This window comes from Oncorhynchus masou, chromosome 1 (assembly GCF_036934945.1).
Source record: "Oncorhynchus masou masou isolate Uvic2021 chromosome 1, UVic_Omas_1.1, whole genome shotgun sequence".
Lineage (NCBI taxonomy): Eukaryota > Metazoa > Chordata > Actinopteri > Salmoniformes > Salmonidae > Oncorhynchus > Oncorhynchus masou.
Genome location: NC_088212.1, coordinates 70,339,312 through 70,359,703, shown reverse-complemented (window position 1 = coordinate 70,359,703; position 20,392 = coordinate 70,339,312). Strand labels below are relative to the sequence as shown.

Below are 20,392 nucleotides of genomic sequence, written 5' to 3'. Positions count from 1 at the left end.
AGTGCCACCTCCACGCACCAGCCCTCTGGTGGCAGCTCCCCGTACCAGGCTTCCTGTGCGTGCCCAGAGCCCAGTACTCCCTGTTCCTCCTCCCCGCACTCGCCCTGAGGTGCGGGTTCTCGGCCCAGTGCCACCAGGGCCGGCACCACGCACCAGGCCTAGAGTGCGCCTCGCCTATCCAGCGCCGCTAGAGTCTCCCACCTGTCCAGAGCTTCTAAAGCTGCTCGAGTCTCCCGCCTGTCCAGAGCTGCTAAAGCTGCTCGAGTCTCCCGCCTGTCCAGAGCTGCTAGAGTCTCCCGCCTGTCCAGAGCTGCTAGAGTCTCCCGCCTGTCCAGAGCTGCTAGAGTCTCCCGCCTGTCCAGAGTTGCTAGAGTCTCCCACCTGTCCAGAGCTGCTAAAGCTGCTCGAGTCAGGCCTAGAGTGCGCCTCGCCTATCCAGCGCTGCTAGAGCCTTCCTCCTCTACAGCGCCGCTAGAGTCTCCCACCTGTCCAGAGCTGCTAAAGCTGCTCGAGTCTCCCGCCTGTCCAGAGCTGCTAGAGTCTCCCGCCTGTCCAGAGTTGCTAGAGTCTCCCACCTGTCTAGAGCTGCTAAAGCTGCTCGAGTCAGGCCTAGAGTGCGCCTCGCCTATCCAGCGCTGCTAGAGCCTTCCTCCTCTCCAGCGCCGCTAGAGTCTCCCACCTGTCCAGAGCTTCTAAAGCTGCTCGAGTCTCCCGCCTGTCCAGAGCTGCTAAAGCTGCTCGAGTCTCCCGCCTGTCCAGAGCTGCTAGAGTCTCCCGCCTGTCCAGAGCTGCTAGAGTCTCCCGCCTGTCCAGAGTTGCTAGAGTCTCCCACCTGTCCAGAGCTGCTAAAGCTGCTCGAGTCAGGCCTAGAGTGCGCCTCGCCTATCCAGCGCTGCTAGAGCCTTCCTCCTCTCCAGCGCCGCTAGTCTCCCGCCTGTCCAGAGCTGCTAGAGTCTCCCGCCTGTCCAGAGCTGCTAGAATCTCCCGCCTGTCCAGAGCTGCTAGAGTCTCCCGCCTGTCCAGAGCTGCTAGAGTCTCCCGCCTGTCCAGTCTGCAAGGAGCCACCAGAACTGCCAGTCTGCAAGGAGCCGCCAGTCTGCAAGGAGCCGCCAGTCTGCAAGGAGCCGCCAGTCTGCCAGAGCCGCCAGTCGGCCAGGATCTGCCAGTCGGCCAGGATCCGCCAGTCAGCCAGGATCCGCCAGTCAGCCAGGATCCGCCAGAGCAGCCAGTCAGCCAGGATCCGCCAGAGCCGCCATTCAGCCAGATCCGCCAGGATCCGCCAGAGCCGCCAGTCAGCCTGGATCCGCCAGAGTCTTCAACCAGCCTGAGCTATCTCTCAGTCCTAAGCTACCTCTCAGTCCTAGGGTACCCCTCAGGCCTGAGCTACCCCTCGGTCTTGAGCTACCCCTCGGTCTTGAGCTACCCCTCGGTCCTGAGCTACCCCTCGGTCCGGAGCTGCCCCTCGCTCCAGTGGGGCCCTTTGTTAGGGTTCCGAGGCCAAGGTCGGCGGTGAGGTTCGCCACTCAAAGGACGCTAAGGAGGTGGACTAAGACAATGATGGAGTGGGGTTCACGTCCAGCGCCGCCACCGCGGACAGATGCCTACCCAGACCCTCCCCTATAGGTTTAGGTTGTGCGGTCGGAGTCCGCACCTGGGGGGGGGTACTGTCATATTCTGACCATAGTTTTTGTGCGTTTTCCTTGTTTTAGTGTTGGTCAGGACATTCTATGTTGTGTGTCTAGTTTGTCTATTTCTATGTTTGGCCTGATATGGTTCTCAATCAGAGGCAGGTGTTAGTCATAGTCTCTGATTGGGAACCATATTTAGGTAGCCTGTTTTGTGTTGGGATTTGTGGGTGATTGTTTCCTGTGTCAGTGCCACATGGGACTGTTTCGGGTTTTCAATTTGTTATTTTGTTTATGTGTTCATGTTCAGTTTCTCATTAAAAACCATGGACACTTACCACGCTGCATTTTGGTCCGATCCTTGCTACACCCCTTCAGAGGAAGAGAAGGAAATCTGCCGTGACACCCTGACTTAAACAATGGGGGATGAAGCAGAAAGATCAGTTTTAGGCTATGCCTATTGGAATTCCTTACGGTTTTGTTGTTTTCAGTAAAACATTTTTAGCTGGGGCAACTTTAAAGCAGACTCAACTTGCCTGAAAGCTCAGTTCACTTGCTCCAGGCAATAGAGCAACCCTTAAGGTCCCTGCTACAACGAGGTTGTAGAGTTTTTGTAGTTTTACCTGGTTACCATCAGGAGAGAAAAAAATGCCCCCACCACTCTGGGGCCTGTGGTGCCACCTCTGAATATGACATGTAGGCTATACAGTGCCTTGCGAAAGTATTCGGCCCCCTTGAACTTTGCGACCTTTTGCCACATTTCAGGCTTCAAACATAAAGATATAAAACTGTATTTTTTTGTGAAGAATCAACAACAAGTGGGACACAATCATGAAGTGGAACGACACTTATTGGATATTTCAAACTTTTTTAACAAATCAAAAACTGAAAAATTGGGCGTGCAAAATTATTCAGCCCCCTTAAGTTAATACTTTGTAGCGCCACCTTTTGCTGCGATTACAACTGTAAGTCGCTTGGGGTATGTCTCTATCAGTTTTGCACATAGAGAGACTGAAATTTTTTCCCATTCCTCCTTGCAAAACAGCTCGAGCTCAGTGAGGTTGGATGGAGAGCATTTGTGAACAGCAGTTTTCAGTTCTTTCCACAGATTCTCGATTGGATTCAGGTCTGGACTTTGACTTGGCCATTCTAACACCTGGATATGTTTATTTTTGAACCATTCCATTGTAGATTTTGCTTCATGTTTTGGATCATTGTCTTGTTGGAAGACAAATCTCCGTCCCAGTCTCAGGTCTTTTGCAGACTCCATCAGGTTTTCTTCCAGAATGGTCCTGTATTTGGCTCCATCCATCTTCCCATCAATTTTAACCATCTTCCCTGTCCCTGCTGAAGAAAAGCAGGCCCAAACCATGATGCTGCCACCACCATGTTTGACAGTGGGTATGGTGTGTTCAGGGTGATGAGCTGTGTTGCTTTTACGCCAAACATAACATTTTGCATTGTTGCCAAAAAGTTCAATTTTGGTTTCATCTGACCAGAGCACCTTCTTCCACATGTTTGGTGTGTCTCCCAGGTGGCTTGTGGCAAACTTTAAACAACACTTTTATGGATATCTTTAAGAAATGGCTTTCTTCTTGCCACTCTTCCATAAAGGCCAGATTTGTGCAATATACGACTGATTGTTGTACAGAGTCTCCCACCTCAGCTGTAGATCTCTGCAGTTCATCCAGAGTGATCATGGGCCTCTTGGCTGCATCTCTGATCAGTCTTCTCCTTGTATGAGCTGAAAGTTTAGAGGGACGGCCAGGTCTTGGTAGATTTGCAGTGGTCTGATACTCCTTCCATTTCAATATTATCGCTTGCACAGTGCTCCTTGGGATGTTTAAAGCTTGGGAAATCTTTTTGCATCCAAATCCGGCTTTAAACTTCTTCACAACAGTATCTCGGACCTGCCTGGTGTGTTCCTTGTTCTTCATGATGCGCTCTGCGCTTTTAACAGACCTCTGAGACTATCACAGTGCAGGTGCATTTATACGGAGACTTGATTACACACAGGTGGATTGTATTTATCATCATTAGTCATTTAGGTCAACATTGGATCATTCAGAGATCCTCACTGAACTTCTGGAGAGAGTTTGCTGCACTGAAAGTAAAGGGGCTGAATAATTTTGCACGCCCAATTTTTCAGTTTTTGATTTGTTAAAAAAGTTTGAAATATCCAATAAATGTCGTTCCACTTCATGATTGTGTCCCACTTGTTGATTCTTCACAAAAAAAGAGTTTTATATCTTTATGTTTGAAGCCTGAAATGTGGCAAAAGGTCAAGGGGGCCGAATACTTTCGCAAGGCACTGTATATCCAGCTCTTATACTAAAGCACTGACATTGTTCTCAATACTGTAATTTATAATCCTTTTGAATGGTTAACAATTTCAATTAGATTCCTTTGATTCACTCACTCTAAAGGTGACTGTTAACCATTATATTTTAATAACATGGACATAATCATGTACATAATCTACATAAATCAAATCAACAGTTTACAGTTATCAAAGTACTAAAACATTTCTGATCATTCTCACAAGGCATCCCTACATCTTTAACATTACAAAACATTTAATCCAAACCCGCAATAGGAAAAGTGTCCGAATGAAGCACTAGTCAACAGTGTTAGAGGTATTCAGCCGTGTGTGGTTGTTTCGCTCCAGTTAAAGGGGCAATCCTTAGTTTTGGTAAAAAAGCTGAGGGATGGGGCTGGAGAAATGTAACCACTCTCAAAATTATAGACAGCGCTATGGATGCAAGGACTGACCATGCATGATATCAAAATTATAGTTATAACCATGTTTTAAATGGTTGTTTACATTTACTTTGTTTACAAACATTGTAGTAAAACAAGCTTATATTTGGAGTTCTGATGGGGTACGACAGTTGAACTAAACTCATGCAGCATTTATAAGTTATCTTCTTCAATGGTTACATATAATACATTTATAAGTCCAAAAATGGATATAGCAACTGCAGATTGCCCCTTTTATGACTACATCTATGCATATGTATCCAATTGATTGAATTGGAATTGTTGATTGTTAATATGTCTGGTCTTTCTTTTCATCAAAGAGTTCTGTCTCTGCCCAGCTGGGAGGCTGGCTTGCATCATGCACTCTCCTTGGGCAGCCCGTCAGATCCAAGCAGATGTTCACTAGGGTCCTCCACCACGCGAGGTCCAGGTCCAGCCTTATACACAAATCACAAATAATCCCGCAGACAAACCAACTTAATATCACATCAAAATGTAGCAGATCCAAACATAATGTGTGTGTTTATAGGATCTGCATTCCTGGTGATTTCCCGTAAGCTGGTTGGAGAGAGCATCAAGCTCGCTCCCCAAAACCCTCCACTACGCCAACCCGCAGAGATGCACAGGAAACGGGCAAAGGACCCGGAGGGTGCTGCCTATGTGTATGTGCCTATGTATGTGTGTGTGTGTGTACCTTAGTGCTGATTATATAGCAGATTCCCTTCACCATGGGCTCCATACCAATGGCCTGCTTCAGCTCCTCAGATAGTGTTGTTGGGGCAACCGGAAGACCCTTTAGAAACCTGACGTGGGACAGGTAAAGTCACAGGAGGGAGTGTTGTCTGACTGTCTGAGTGTGTGTTTGTGAGAAACTCACTGTCCTCCATTGGTCTCTGGTGGGAAGAAGTGTTTGACCACCTGGACAAACTCTTCCACATTCTGCTGAAGAGTGTAGATCACTGCATTGGGACCTGCATCAAATGTGTATGCCACCTGGTGGAGAAGAGAAAACATCAGTCACTGCTTAAACTCAGGAAAAGAACTCTGGACCGAAGTTATAGCTTTGTTACAGCAGTGTTATAACAGTGTCAGAAGAAGGAGGGATGTGATGCTGCACTAGTCCTCTGAGACTCATGAAGAAGTACTAGGTCATAGACACGGTAAAGAGGTCAATGGAACGCAGACCGTTCGGTGCACATTCAACAAATCTGATCTAACTAAAGTGGATATTCGTCAAATCCGTCATGATCAATGTATTGTAACAGGCCCACAATGTGTTTACAAAGTCCGATTTGGATATACTTGGCTGTTTTCAATGCATAACATTTAGAAGTAGTCTCTTTTCAGGTTCAGAAGAAGTGACTGCTAAATGCTAACTCCCGTTTGTATAAGCTGGTAGCATAGAGAAATCAGTGGTGGTAGTCAGTCTTTTTTTAACTGTAATGCAGTTGATTGGTGACGATGACATGAACATGTATTGTTGACATCAATACAAGCATTATACTCCGATTTTTACTACAATATAGTGTGAAATACACATAAACAACAGCCTAAATGTAGGCTAATTCCACTTAGGGGAAATAAGGAGGATTCTGGATCTTTCCATGGCGTTTCCATTGTTTTTGTCAAGTTCCATTGACTTCTTTACCACATCTATACTTGGGCTTGTTAACACATTTTCTGTTTTTCTTGAACTGTAGAAATACTACCAGTTTCACATCTCTATTTCATAATCTCTGAATATCAACAATTACTGCACCTTGTTCTGCTTCTTAGCTTAGACCCCTTGTAGAACTGTCAATGTTCCATATGACTAGCACATTTCCATGACTAAAAGAAAGAACTAACTCCCCGATGGTGCTCACCTTTGTTTCCCTGTAGTGACGGTTATAGCGGTGCACAAGGTTGATAACACGGCGCGACACGTCGTTGAGGTAGAAGATGGGTGGGTAGGTGTCCAGGCAAGTGGCATGGAACTGATTGCTATCCTTCATGGTCAGCTCAGCGAACGCAGTAAAGTCCCTCTTATGTACAGCCTCAATCATCTCCTTCATCCTGGCTGGGACCACAGAGTCTGCCCGGTGCTGAGGGAGAGAGCGCAAAGGTTAAGGGTAAGGGTTAATAACATATAACTCTCTGTGTGTGTGTGTGTGTGTGTGTGTGTGTGTGTGTGTGTGTGTGTGTGTGTGTACCTTCAGGAGAATGCTCGTCTCTACACTAGTTTGCATGCCAGAAGTGCTGCCAACTGGTTTCCTCTCGGCACTGACCTAAAAAGAGAGACGGAGACAGAGAGATGGGGGTGTTGAGATTATTAAAGACATGGGAGAAATGTATATGCTAACATTTGCTACAGCAAAAGCCAACTTCAGCAATGATCAGAGAGACCAACCACCAGTACAAGGACCCTGAGCTCAGGCCAGTGAGTCTCTGGCTCCACCTGCTGGGACAGACTGTCCTTGCCATCTCCTTGCTGGCCCATAATCCACTGGACGAAGCCCCCATACATACTCCTACAGGCACTGCCTGAACCCTGCCTAGAAACCACAGACAACTCCCCCTCCACTCCCATCACCCGGGACAGGGTGTACACTGGAACAGGAGAGTGGAGTGAGGAGACAAGATGGAGAGACAAAAGGAAAATAAGGAGTAAGCATAAAACTAGTATCACACAAGCTTTTACTTCATTTGATCCATTTAATACTGTGTTAGGTACAAACCATTATGACGGGACACAGTCTCTTACCCAGACAGGCATAGCCGGCAGCAGAAGAGGCAAGTCCGGCTGCAGTTGGGAAGTTGTTGACAGAGCAGATGTGGACTTTATGGGACAAACCGGCCGTGTCTACATCAGCCACCCCATCACTACGTCGCTTACGGGCCAGGCGCCGAACTAAGTAAGGAAACCAACAACAACACATCATGGCTTGTCCTTTGCCCTCTTACTCTTCCCCCTCTCCCTCCATCATATCATTGCATATAGTAACTGACTCTCCCTAAGGCAGGACTGTAGTCTGGGCTGGGTTATGTCCTCCTCTTTGCCGTTGAGCCAGATACGATCCTCCTGGAACGACCTGCTGCATGCCACTGTTGTGGTCGTCTTGAGCTGGGAGGAATAAGGACACAAGGCAGTAATCGTTAGTTTTTGTTGTTTTAACAAAACAGTAATATTTAGCCACTTGCTGAGTGTCTGGTGTACAGTATTACAGTCTTACCTGGTCTTGATGTAATGTGACACTCAAAGATGAATTTATAGGTAGAATCAACTCCTCATCCCTCTTCCCCCCTTTGAAACAGCAATAACAACAAAGCATTTACAATTCAATACATAGTTATTTTCAAAGATTGTACAGAGAACATTCTTTTCACATCATTGTGGCAATACATTTGTCAATTACCAATGCACAAACATCAAAGCCTGGCTACAGCGTGGCGAAAGATTCAGTCAATGTTACAATTTACGTTACATGGCCATCTAAGGACAGGCTACATTGGTTGACAGTGTTCTTTGGTTGACTGAGTCAGACGATCAGATAGATGTCGTTAGTGGATTATACGAACATACGATACTCACAGTATTTGATAACAGCAATATTCACAGGCGCACTGCATGTTACCATGGTGAGCTCTTTGACGCTGTCCTCGGGCATTTTGATAAAAAGTCAAACCCGTATCAATAAAATAACAAAAATTACTAGAAACGCGAGACTGTCTACTATTTTGAGTTCCACTGATAAAGTAATGTCTGCACAACTTTAGCGCTTTACAAAACGTCTCTGTTGATTGGCGGGGTAGCGCACATGACTAAACCTCCCACCAATTAGAGCCACTCATGTTCCGTAACTGAAACGAGGCAGCCAATCCTTTCGATCACACCACGGTCACCTGAAAATGAGGCCAGAGACACATTTAGAGGGCGTATCATGATCACATCCATAAATGCAATACAGTCGTGGCCAAAAGTTTTGAGAATGACACAAATATTAATTTCCACAAAGTTTGCTGCTTCATTGTCTTTAGATATTTTTGTCAGATGTTACTATGGAATACTGAAGTATAATTACGAGCATTTCATAAGTGTCAAAGGCTTTTATTGACAATTACATGAAGTTGATGCAAAGAGTCAATATTTGCAGTGTTGACCATTCTTTTTCAAGACCTCTGCAATCCGCCCTGGTATGCTGTCAATTAACTTCTGGGCCACATCCTGACTGATGGCAGCCCATTCTTGCATAATCAATGCTTGGAGTTTGTCAGAATTTGTGGGTTTTTGTTTGTCCACCCGCCTCTTGAGGATTGACCACGAGTTCTCAATGGGATTAAGGTCTGGGGAGTTTCCTGGCCATGGACCCAAAATATCAATATTTTGTTCCCCGAGCCACTTAGTTATCACTTTTGCCTTATGGCAAGGTGCTCCATCATGATTGAAAAGGCATTGTTTGTCACCAAACTGTTCCTGGATGGTTGGGAGATGTGTTGGTACCATTCTTTATTCATGGCTGTGTTCTAAAACAAAATTGTGGGTGAGCCTACTCCCTTGGCTGAGAAGCAACCCCACACATGAATGGTCTCAGGATGCTTTACTGTTGGCATGACACAGGACTGATGGTAGCACTCACCTTGTCTTCTCAGGACAAGCTTTTTTCCAGATGCCCCAAACAATCGGAAACGGGATTCATCAGAGAAAATGACTTTACCCCAGTCCTCAGCAGTCCAATCCCTGTACCTTTCGCAGAATATCAGTCTGTCCCTGATGTTTTTCCTGGAGAGAAGTGGCTTCTTTGCTGCAATTCTTGACACCAGGCCATCCTCCAAAAGTCTTTGCCTCACTGTGCATTTTATTTGATTTTATTTCACCTTTATTTAACCAGGTAGGCTAGTTGAGAACAAGTTCTCATTTACAACTGCAACCTGACCAAGATAAAGCATAGCAGTGTGAACAGATAACAACACAGTTACACATGGAGTAAACAATAAACAAGTCAATAACACAGTAGAAAATAAAGAAAGTCTATATACATTGTGTGCAAAAGGCATGAGGAGGTAGGCGAATAATTACAATTTAGCAGATTAACACTCGAGTGATAAATGATCAGATGGTCATGTGCAGGTAGAGATACTGGTGTGCAAAAGAGCAGAAAAGTAAATAAATAAAAACAGTATGGGGATGAGGTACAGTGGGGCAAAAAAGTATTTAGTCAGCCACCAATTGTGCAAGTTCTCCCACTTAAAAAGATGAGAGGCCTGTCATTTTCATCATAGATACACTTCAACTATGACAAACAAAATGAAAAAAAAAAAAAGGATTTTTAATTAAAAAAAATTGCAAATTATGGTGGAAAATAAACTTTTGTAATTGACCAAATACTTATCTCAATACTTTGTTATATACCCTTTGTTGGCAATGACAGAGGTCAAACGTTTTCTGTAAGTCTTCACAAGGTTTTCACACACTGTTGCTGATATTTTGGCCCATTCTTCCATGCAGATATCCTCTAGAGCGATGATGTTTTGGGGCTGTTGCTGGGCAACACGGACTTTCAACTCCCTCCAAAGATTTTCTATGGGGTTGAGATCTGGAGACTGGATAGGCCACTCCAGGACCTTGAAATGCTTCTTACGAAGCCACTCCTTCTCTGCCCCAGTGGTGTGTTTGGGATCATTGTCATGCTGAAAGACCCAGCCACGTTTCATCTTCATTGCCCTTGCTGATGGAAGGAGGTTTTCACTCAAAATCTCATGATACATGGCCCCATTCATTCTTTCCTTTACACGGATCAGTCATCCTGGTTGCTTTGCAGAAAAACAGCCCCAAAGCATGATGTTTCCACCCCCCATGCTTCACAGTAGGTATGGTGTTCTTTGGATGCAACTCAGCATTCTTTGTCCTCCAAACACAACGAGTTGAGTTTTTACCAAAAAGTTCTATTTTGGTTTCATCTGACCATATGACATTCTCCCAATCTTCTTCTGGATCATCCAAATGCTCTCTAGCAAACTTCAGACGGGCCTGGACATGTACTGGCTTAAGCAGGGGGACACGTCTGGCACTGCAGGATTTGAGTCCCTGGCGGCGTAGTGTGCTACTGATGGTAGGCTTTGTTACTTTGGTCCCAGCTCTCTGCAGGTCATTCACTAGGTCCCCCCGTGTGGTTCTGGAATTTTTGCTCACCGTTCTTGTGATAATTTTGACCCCACGGGGTGAGATCTTGCGTGGAGCCCCAGATTGAGGGAGATTATCAGTGGTCTTGTATGTCTTCCATTTCCTAATAATTGCTCCCACAGTTGATTTCTTCAAACCAAGCTGCTTACCTATTGCAGATTCAGTCTTCCCAGCCCGGTGCAGGTCTACAATTTTGTTTCTGGTGTCCTTTGACAGCTCTTTGGTCTTGGCCATAGTGGAGTTTGATCGTTTGAGATAGGTGTCTTTTATGCTGATAACAAGTTCAAACAGGTGCCATTAATACAGGTAACGAGTGGTGGACAGAGGAGCCTCTTAAAGAAGAAGTTACAGGTCTGTGAGAGCCAGAAATCTTGCTTGTTTGTAGGAGACCAAATACTTATTTTCCACCGTAATTTGCAAATAAATTCATTAAAATCATACAATATGATTTTCTGGATTTTTTTTCTCATTTTGCCTGTCATAGTTGAAGTGTACCTATGATGAAAATTACAGGCCTCTCTCATCTTTTTAAGTGGGAGAACTTGCACAATTGGTGGCTAACTAAATACTTTTTTGCCCCACTGTAGATAAATTGGCTGAGCTATTTACCGATGGACTATGTACAGCTGCAGCGATGCACTCACACCTGCCTGCTGCCATTCCTGCTCAAGCTTTGTACTGGTGGTGCCCCGATCCAGCAGCTGAATCAACATTAGGAGACTTGCTGGACTTTCTTGGGCGCCCTGAAGCCTTCTTCACAACAATTGTACCGCTCTCCTTGAAGGTGCAATCTTACTGGCAGCAATATCCTTGCCTGTGAAGCCCTTTTTGTGTAAAGCAATGATGACGGCACGTGTTTCCTTGCAGGTAACCATGGTTGACAGAGGAAGAACAATGATTCCAAGCACCACCCTCCTTTTGAAGCTTCCAGTCTGTTATTCAAACTCAATCAGCATGACAGAGTGATCTCCAGCATTGTCCTCGTCAACACTCACACCTGTGTTAACGAGAGAATCACTGACATGATGTCAGCTGGTCCTTTTGTGGCAGGGCTGAAATGCAGTGGAAATGTTTTTGGGGGATTCAGTTCATTTGCATGGCAAAGAGGGACTTTGCAATTCATCTGAACACTCTTCATATCATTCTGGAGTATATGCAAATTGCCATCATACAAACTGAGGCAGCAGACTTTGTGAAAATTAATATTTGTGTCATTCATAAAACTTTTAGCCACGACTGTACAGTGACTGGATATGAATAGTAGTGTGGGGTATTTTTACCATATGCTGTATATTAACAGCTCTCGTGTTGTGTTCTTCTTGTACCGTCTGTGAAATTATCTTATATGAAATTATGGTTACAAGGGAGGGAAAACAAAGCCTGTGTAGTATAGTAATCTAGTGTATCATTATAACAGGAACACTTATTTTATGATCAAGAAGAATGACTCCTTGTCTGCTTTATCAATGCTGGCATTGATTTATTGGAGTGAACACTGAACATGAAACCAAATCTCCCATTAACCTATCTCCAAATATTCAGTTACATCTTGCTTGTAAGAACATCAATGTACTGTCAGATATTTAGTATTACCTGTGGCAGGTGTACAATAGAAGCAACCATTCATATATCTGTGGTCTCACCATACACCTGTACAATAAGAGTGAAGCAGGACGTTCTTCAAGTGCTGTCGTAGACTAACAACTGAGATAATTTAACAAATCCTGCTACAAATACATCTCAGCCTCTTAAAGCACATATCGCATACATTTCAGAAAAGAACGTTTGAACCTAATGAGTCAAACCAACTATGTCAAGCCTATACATTTCAATGTAATGCAACATATAGCCTAATACACGACCTAGGAGGCCCTGTAAAGAATATCGACTACATTTTAATACAAACTATATTTTAGACTTTTTTTCTTACAACATTGCTCTTATGTGATTATACTTGCATTTTTTTGAACGAAAGCAAATATAGTGCAAACCCATATGACCAATCAATGAGTCTTCAAGCACTCAGCTCAAAGACAATATATCATCATGATAAAACTGTGTTGATTATTTGTGGAATAATCATTCAAATGTAAGGCTTTTTTATTTTTTAAATGTAAAACTGTTGAAGATACAGGTCAGCAAAAGTGAATGAAAAAACAATGACTATACCCATGTGCTCCGTCCAGTTTGATGGTTTCACTATTGCTGAGTAGCAGCACACAAGACAGTATTCACAAAGCAGTCTCGAAAAATGCAGCAGCAGCAATATACCCTAAGTTGCATTTTGTTCTGCTTCTTGTGGTGGAGAAAAAGTAAAACGTGGTGAAAATTAATATAAGAGAGAATATAGTAACGAGTTCCAGATGCACACAGGGACTGATGTGGTATCCCAGGGTGCATCACTAATGCAGGGCCTTTGGCAAGTCAAAGTTGGCCGCCAACAAACAGAGCCCTGCTCTAACTTATGTCCTGAATCCCGCACTAAGCCAGCCGTCTAACTGGCTCCTGGGCTCCTTTCAACGCATCAATCATCCTCCTCATCATCTGAGTCCATCACCTTTCGTCGGTTGAACTGTGGGTAGGAGGGGACACAGTCAGTTAAAAGCCTGTCGGAAATTGTGAAATTGTATTTGATCCGTGGACTCACCTTGACAGTTGTCTTTTTTTCTGTTTGCTGACTAACTTTTTCTAAGATGTCGATCAAACCAGTCTCTGAAATCTGAAAGAGACAATCCAAATGTAAGGAAGAGCCAATAGCAGATGGGTCAAGTCAGTGCTTTTCATAGGGAATTTTTCTTAACGTTTAAAACTCTCCATTAAACGATAAGAAAAAAAATCTGAAAATATTATGTGAATTCACGAGGAAAAATATGGTCCTGCGTATGACTGCTAGGGGGCAATGCAGTCACTAGTGAAGAGGAAGAACCGGCAGGCCTTTTTTTTTGTCCAAACAGTTAAAAAAAAATTAAATAAAGTGTTTACAAAACATTAGGAATACCTGCTCTTTCCATGACAGTCTGACTAGGTGAATGCTATGATCCCTTATTGATGTTACTTAAATCCACGTCAATCAGTGTAGATGAAGGGGAGTAGACAGGTTAAAGAAGGATTTTTAAGCCAAGAGACAATTGAGGCATGGATTGTGTATGTGTGCCAGTCATAGGATCAATGGACAACACAAAACATGTAAGTGCCTTTGAACAGGGCATGGTAGTAGGTGCCAGATTTTTGCAACACTGCTGGGTTTTTCACACTCAACAGTTTCCTGTGTGTATCAAGAATGGTTCACCACCCAAAAGGACATCCAGCCAATTTGACACAACTGTGGGAAGCATTGTAATCAACATCAGCATTCCTGTGAAACACTTGACACCTTGTAGAGTCCATGACCCAATGAATGGAGGTTGTTCTGAGGGCAAACACAATAATAGGAAGGTGTTCATAATGTTTTGTACATTGCTTTAGGTCCAGTTCTCTCACCTTTCCTCCCAGCTGGCCCATGCGGGCCATCTGTATGAGGTAATTCTCCACTGCTTTGGCCTTCTCTGGCTTCACCAGAGCCAAGTTACTCACTGCAAAACAACACATAGCAGACGTTTAGGCAATGGCGCCACCTATTGTTAACCATGTGTAGGTACTGAATGTTCCAATATCAGATCAATGATTCGTTCAAACCAGGGGGATATGAAAGACCTACATCTGGCGCGGGCGGACTGGTCTAGAACCTGAGCCAGCATGGAGTTCCTCATCTCTGTTTCCCTGTGAAAAGACCAAACAGAAGATTAGATAGGCCACAATGGCTGCATTTACACATGCAGCCTGTGTTAACGAAGCCAATTGTTTTATCACATTTACTAGCTTAATAAATAGTCTGTCACATAGTTCTTCATAAACCAGAGCTGCAAACTGCAGGTCAAGACATGCAACATTAGCAAACTACTGTGAATGCATGACAGGAATAAAAGATAGATCATGAAAACTAACCTCTGTTTGGCCTCCTGCTGCCCTTGCTGGTCATTTGAAGAGTCCTGGGAAGCGAGGGGAGAAAGAGAATCAGAAAGCCCAGACATTACTCTGCCTTTTTCTTAATAGCATAAAATAAATATATATTTTTCAACAACAAGACAACAGACCAGCCACTGGATACGGGCTATTTGAGAGAATGTGTCTTTTATTTGCATTAGCCAATAGGCTACTGTATCACACAGCCATGCTGAGAGCGCAAATCAGCTCTCTCTTGAAGCTGAGCCTATCCTAATATTGATATTCATGTTTCACACCCATGGCAAAGCGTTATAAAACAATGGGATTAGATCCCTGAACAACACAGTGTAACTTGAACCAAAACGTGGTTCAGAAAACAACCCTTTGCCCCCTCCCCTATCCCTACTCCTTTGGAGCTTGCAGATCTGAAGGAACCTATTGGTAGACTGGGTGGAGCCATCCCTGTATTGATTACACCTACCCGGTTCCTTCAAATCTAGCCTACCTTGAGGACAGGGATAGGGAGTTGGACTGTATTAGAGTAGAATAGAAAGTTAGTATTTACAGGTTTCTGGAAAATATTTTTACACAATAGCTTTCAAAATAATACAAGCTTGATAACCATGTCCCAAACCATTCACAATACTCCACGGTCTGGCATTCAAACATTTTATTGCAAACATACTTGGGTCACATTTCTCATGGAGCACAAGCAGAACTCCCAGACATGCTGCATTGCTCAGTCCAGGTCATTAATTATACAGCCTTTTGCCATGTCACCGTCATCACACAATGTGCAGTACAGTAGCTGTACAGCAGCTTACCCCCGGACTCATTTGGTTCCAAGACAGACTCTGAAAAATTAGCAACTCAAATTCAATGACAACATCTCTGTTGGATAAAATGATTCCTAGTGTGACTATGTCCATCCCATTCCCAATCTTTTGATTGATAATCTCTGTCATCATGTCACTCATATTTAGGTATAACCCATTCATAGACGCGAACAACCTTTAGCGCCTATTGAGGATAGTAGGGGTGCACGATATATCGGTGAACACATCGGTATCGGCCGATGTCTATTAACGCTGATGTTAAAAACCGATGTCAAAGATACCATGCATACCTATATAATGGCACGTAAAATTTTGCGCTTCACGTGCAACACAGCATTCCTAACCTAGCCTACACAATGTCTGCTGTGTGGATCGAGCAGTCAAAAAAGTTGAGCAGTCATTCGAAAGACTAAGAACATTTCAGCGAGACAACTCAAAGGCGAAATCCATTAAAGCCAAGATAATGGGATTCATTGCCCTTGACAATCAACCGTTCTCTGTCGTGTGTGATGTTGGCTTTCGCTGACTGGTCGAGCACTGGTACACACTACCAAGTGCGCTATTTGTCAGATGTTGCCCTACCAGAGTTACACATTGATAGCGTCACTGCTATTAGCTTCACAACATACATACTATGGAACGCCGTTTGGGTCTTTGCGTGTCAAAGAATATACAGTAACACTGTCAAAGATGTACAAAAAAGTCTGCAAACAAGCAACCCTGGCCACAAACGATGTGTTTACAATACCACGTTGGTAATAAAGCATAATTTCTTCGATCGCAACTTCTGGGGTATTTAGCTTTAGCTTGGTACCTAGCTAGCACTAATACAACCAGCCTGAAAACAATGACCAGTAGAAACAAACTGCAGTCCTTTTCATTATTCTTAGCAATGATTTAGGAAGCCTTGTAAGTATTAGCTAGGTTGCCACTTGTTGTTCGCCTATTGAAATTGAACTTCAGTTCATGAAAATAAATAGCTAGCCAGCTACTTAACCCTGTTGCCCAAAGCTAACGTTATAAGCAGCCAGCTAGCTTCAACTGGCTAGTGAGGCTCGACCGGACCGGGTTGTGACGCTAGCCACAATAAGGATTAGGCACAATAGTGGAATTTGCAGTTTGCCTTCAAAATAAAAGTATGTCATTGACAGTGATACAAATGAATACAAATAGAATTATGCCATACTTTTATTTAAGGTTAACCGAAAAGTCGACTATTGTGGCTAATCCTTATTGTGGCTAGCTTTATTTCTATACAGGCAGTGGCGACCCATGATATCTCTAAATATACCATTATTTATTTTTTGGGCTGTTTTACATGTTATTTTTGCATTATTTCGTGTCACATATCAGTTTGCAAACAATGTCATGTTTTGCTTTCTTGAGTAAGGCAGCTCCAAAATGCAGGTGTTTCAACCTAGCTCAGTGCTTTGTGGTGGAATGGCAGAGCAGAAAATACTGAGCGTAGGGGTTGGTAATCTTCACTAGTTGCGGCGTGATTGGCTCAGTGTTGTGTCACTCATGGGGACAAGAAGGCTCAAGGTGATTGGCCACAGATACAATGACGTCAAATCACGTTATATCTACCATAGCTTTGATTGGACATGTCAACATCATACTTTCAAAATCTTAGCTAGCAAGCTAGACAAGCAGTCATCATCATGAATCACGTCGACACGTCTACTGGCAAATCCTTTTCAAGCCTTGTCATATGAAGAGAAATTATAGATAAGACTCATCGGTCATAAATATTACACAACAAATTGGAAATCGCAAATTCATCAATGTGTGATTTGGAAGGAATCAGTGGCTAACTGCAAGCATTGCAAATAAATCACAATGTTGCTTCCCCTGCTATTCGGTGGAGAGGGTGTGTGGTCCAAGTCTGAGTTTAAGGGTATCTTTTCCAAGCTTAAAAGGAGAAATATTCACTCACAACACCATGGGCCAGAAAAGGTTGAATACATTGGCCATACCATCAATCCAGCATGAGTTCTGCCACGTTCAAAACAACAGGAAACTCGGGAGGGGGAAATCTCAGACTTCAGTGAGTTCAAGACAACTGGGAACTTGGGAAAACAACAAGCTCTGACTGGGAAAAAAGGTTTTGAATGGTCATCCAACTCGAAATTCCAAGTCGAGAACTCTTTCTAAAGCTCCGACCTGAAGATCACTGACGTCATGATTCAACCCTGTTTTTTCCCAAGTTCCCAGTTGTCATAAAAGCACCATAAATCCAGAGTTTGATGACAAAGTTTGATGACAAAATTTGCCCACAAGAAGGACTGCCGCGCCACCTTCCTGTTCATGTGAGCACAGCACAATGGTGAATCCAAACATGTATTTTATTAAGCTGCATAAATTATGCAATATGCCAATGAGATATGCATAATGTAGCTACGAAAGTAAATACTGAGTGTATGTTGTGTAGTAAGCCGTTACTAGTCCATGTGCCTCACCCTAATAATTTGGTCCCTTTCCCCTTCATAACTTAGCCTACTGTTCTGACTTGGTGGTGCACATGTAGTCTATAGCCCGTTTTAGAGAAATGTCATCATTGAATATTGTATTAGCTTTCATTGTCTGCTTATATACCCCCTTTATTTATCCTAAGGTTCTGACTTGGTGTACAGGAATAATACTGTAAGAATGGCCCATGTTCTGAAATCTGTTGCTGTACATTTCAAAGGTGCTGAACAAATAGTTATATTGACTACATCCATCTTACCTCGCTCATTAATGTCTTAGTCGAAATTACGGATTTCCGCTTATCCGCTCGTCATTCCTTTAAGCCATAGTTCGTACATCTCAATTGTCAGTAGAAACCACATTTGTTTAAGCAAGTCAGCCACATAAGCTATGTGGCAGTAAATAAGGCAGTAAATGTGGCCAAATTAACTGTTTTGCTGTCAGACAAGGCTCAGCTGATAGCCAGATGTAGCAGTGGTAAGGATTCACCCCATGGTGCTGAAAAGAAAGCTCTGCAGTTGGGACTGATTTATGTAGGCCCTAACAGTTTGTGGGTAGCGTTTGTCACCGCTATAGTGCAATTAATATATTGTTTAGTGTTGTGGCTTTGCTGGCATACATAAAACATCATAATAATGAGTTTGCCCCACCAAGATTTACATGCTAAAATCACAATTTTATACAGATAATCAATCTTTACTTGCAACTCTTTCATTTTTTAAATGCCAACTTATCATCAATCCAAATGCCTAGCTACTTATAAAATGGGGACGTAACTCATTTTGGGCTCCTCTCAAGGTCTTATGCATCAATTTTACGAGACCTGGAGAAAAACAAAAGTGGTTTTTATCAATATTTAGCATTAATTTAAGACCGGCGAGCGATTCTTGAATTGAATCAAAGCCAAGCTGAAGGTCAAGAATGGCCTGCTGCACTGAGGGGGCACAGGAATAAATAACTGTCATCTGCATAGAGATGTAAGCCCCAGTTATTCTTCTTCTTCAGGGACAGACCAACATTATTCATGTAAATAATGAACAGTAAAGTGCTTAGTATTGAGCCTTGTGGCACTCCTTTGGTTATGTTAAGAACATTAGACTGAACTCCATCAGAAGATATACATTGACTTCTGTCGTGCAGTTGCCTGAAAACCGGACGTTGAAATGCATTGAATTCTAAGTTGGGCAGAAATGAGCGGTTAATATAATTACATAAATGTTTCAAAGCACTGGTAATGTATTCAGACTTCTATCACATGAAGCATGAGCAGAACCATGTAAACACATGCACGAGCTCAGCAAGCACCCACACTTCTCGTGCATGTATTTTCATCTTCTGTGACTGTTTCAGGTGATAGAAATCTGAGAAGCGCTTGTTGTGCTAATTAGCTCTCTGAACACCTGTGTGTAAACAGAAGGACGCCACAAACGTGTTGTCACTGAAAAATACTATTGGCTGCAACTGTTAAAACAGAATACAGCAATGTGTACATTTTGCATTTGTGAAATTATTTAAATGTGATTTGAAGGTTGAGGGCTTTATGTTGAGGGCTTTAAGTTCTGACAGCTATTTTGGCTGCCACAGCCAACTCACCTCTAAACAGAACATGTAGGGTCCTTGGACTAAAAGATGTGATTTTAGACACCTTTAGTCCAATATTGGGCTAATCTAGGTGTGTTCTGCTTAATGAGCTGTAGAAATCAGTGCCAAACAGGCTTGCTAGATAATTCAGACAGAAGGTGGGCTACTAACAATGGTGTTCAGTTTATTGTTACAAACTAGGTCTGAAAAACTGACATTCACACTACTCTCGCACATGTTCACCTAAACACCTGGGCACATGCACTCGCACTAGGGGAGTGGTAGGGCGGGCACGCGATTGTCAACCCCAGAGGAGTGGGAGACGCAAGCGCCAAAGTCAACTAGTTAGCTGATCATTGTCCTGTTCATGACTTAAATGTACGTTTGTTTCGTCTATTCATAAATGCTGATTACATTATATAGCTTACTAGCTACTGGTAGTATAATTCGTTTCTCACTATGGCATGAGTTAGCAAGCTAACGTTAGCTAGCTATCTAGCTACAGTATCTTATAACTACTTTAGCTAGTTAACTAGGTACAAAATTATCTGGCTGCTATGCAAACATGCAATGAACTGTAATAGAGAATTCGTTAGGTTAAAATACTCTAAACTTGAACTATAATGCTATCACTAGCTAGCTAGCGACAGACTGAACAGTGGATCTCCATATATGGTCAGAACTATGCACTTTTGGTTCTCTCCTTACCCCATGTTTTGACTGCAGTTCGGCCATGCGTTGCCGCCTGATAGCCTCCAATTCGTCGTCTGCCATTGTGTTCGAATTTATAGAAAATAGGCTTTATCAATGGTAAAATAAGAAAATCTCACTTCACGAGTCTTGTGGAACTGTTTCGTTAGGGGCCGGGCCCTGCTTCAGTATAATGTAATCGATCTCAGAATAATCCAATATGCATCAAGAATAAAGCAATCGAGCCACAAAAGGATGATCTAGGTAGAAATGATGTGGGGGTGGAC

At 43.3% G+C, this 20,392-nt stretch overlaps 2 protein-coding genes across 2 annotated transcripts; both read right to left on the bottom strand.

Annotated features, from left to right (window-relative positions):
- Positions 1 to 4,052: 4,052 nt before the first annotated feature.
- LOC135549819 (diphosphomevalonate decarboxylase-like) lies at positions 4,053 to 8,155 on the bottom strand. The gene is made up of 10 exons (XM_064980149.1): positions 7,957 to 8,155; positions 7,598 to 7,668; positions 7,374 to 7,488; positions 7,129 to 7,275; positions 6,775 to 6,974; positions 6,578 to 6,652; positions 6,251 to 6,469; positions 5,263 to 5,378; positions 5,080 to 5,188; positions 4,053 to 4,822 (listed from the first exon to the last, which is right to left on the bottom strand). The coding sequence occupies exons 1-10, from the start codon at positions 8,030 to 8,032 to the stop codon at positions 4,742 to 4,744; spliced, it is 1,209 nt and encodes a 402-aa protein (XP_064836221.1). The 5' UTR covers positions 8,033 to 8,155; the 3' UTR covers positions 4,053 to 4,741.
- A 3,849-nt stretch (positions 8,156 to 12,004) lies between these two features.
- LOC135549815 (programmed cell death protein 5-like) lies at positions 12,005 to 20,319 on the bottom strand. Its single transcript, XM_064980137.1, has 6 exons — positions 20,124 to 20,319; positions 14,530 to 14,573; positions 14,243 to 14,304; positions 14,026 to 14,117; positions 13,193 to 13,264; positions 12,005 to 13,117 (listed from the first exon to the last, which is right to left on the bottom strand). Exons 1-6 carry the CDS (start codon positions 20,187 to 20,189, stop codon positions 13,070 to 13,072), a joined length of 384 nt encoding a protein of 127 aa, XP_064836209.1. The 5' UTR covers positions 20,190 to 20,319; the 3' UTR covers positions 12,005 to 13,069.
- Between the last annotated feature and the right edge of the window lie 73 nt (positions 20,320 to 20,392).

Coding starts and splice junctions, on each gene's coding strand:
- LOC135549819 (XM_064980149.1), bottom strand. CDS start 8,032: ATGCCCGAGGACAGCGTCAAAGAGCTCACCATGGTAACATGCAGTGCG. Junction 7,276..7,373: donor ACAGTCCTGCCTTAGGGAGA/GTCAGTTACTAT, acceptor TTCCTTACTTAG/TTCGGCGCCTGGCCCGTAAG. Junction 4,823..5,079: donor GCTATATAATCAGCACTAAG/GTACACACACAC, acceptor TTTGTGTATAAG/GCTGGACCTGGACCTCGCGT.
- LOC135549815 (XM_064980137.1), bottom strand. CDS start 20,189: ATGGCAGACGACGAATTGGAGGCTATCAGGCGGCAACGCATGGCCGAA. Junction 14,574..20,123: donor AACTGCAGTCAAAACATGGG/GTAAGGAGAGAA, acceptor CTCGCTTCCCAG/GACTCTTCAAATGACCAGCA. Junction 13,118..13,192: donor AAAAAAAGACAACTGTCAAG/GTGAGTCCACGG, acceptor TCCTACCCACAG/TTCAACCGACGAAAGGTGAT.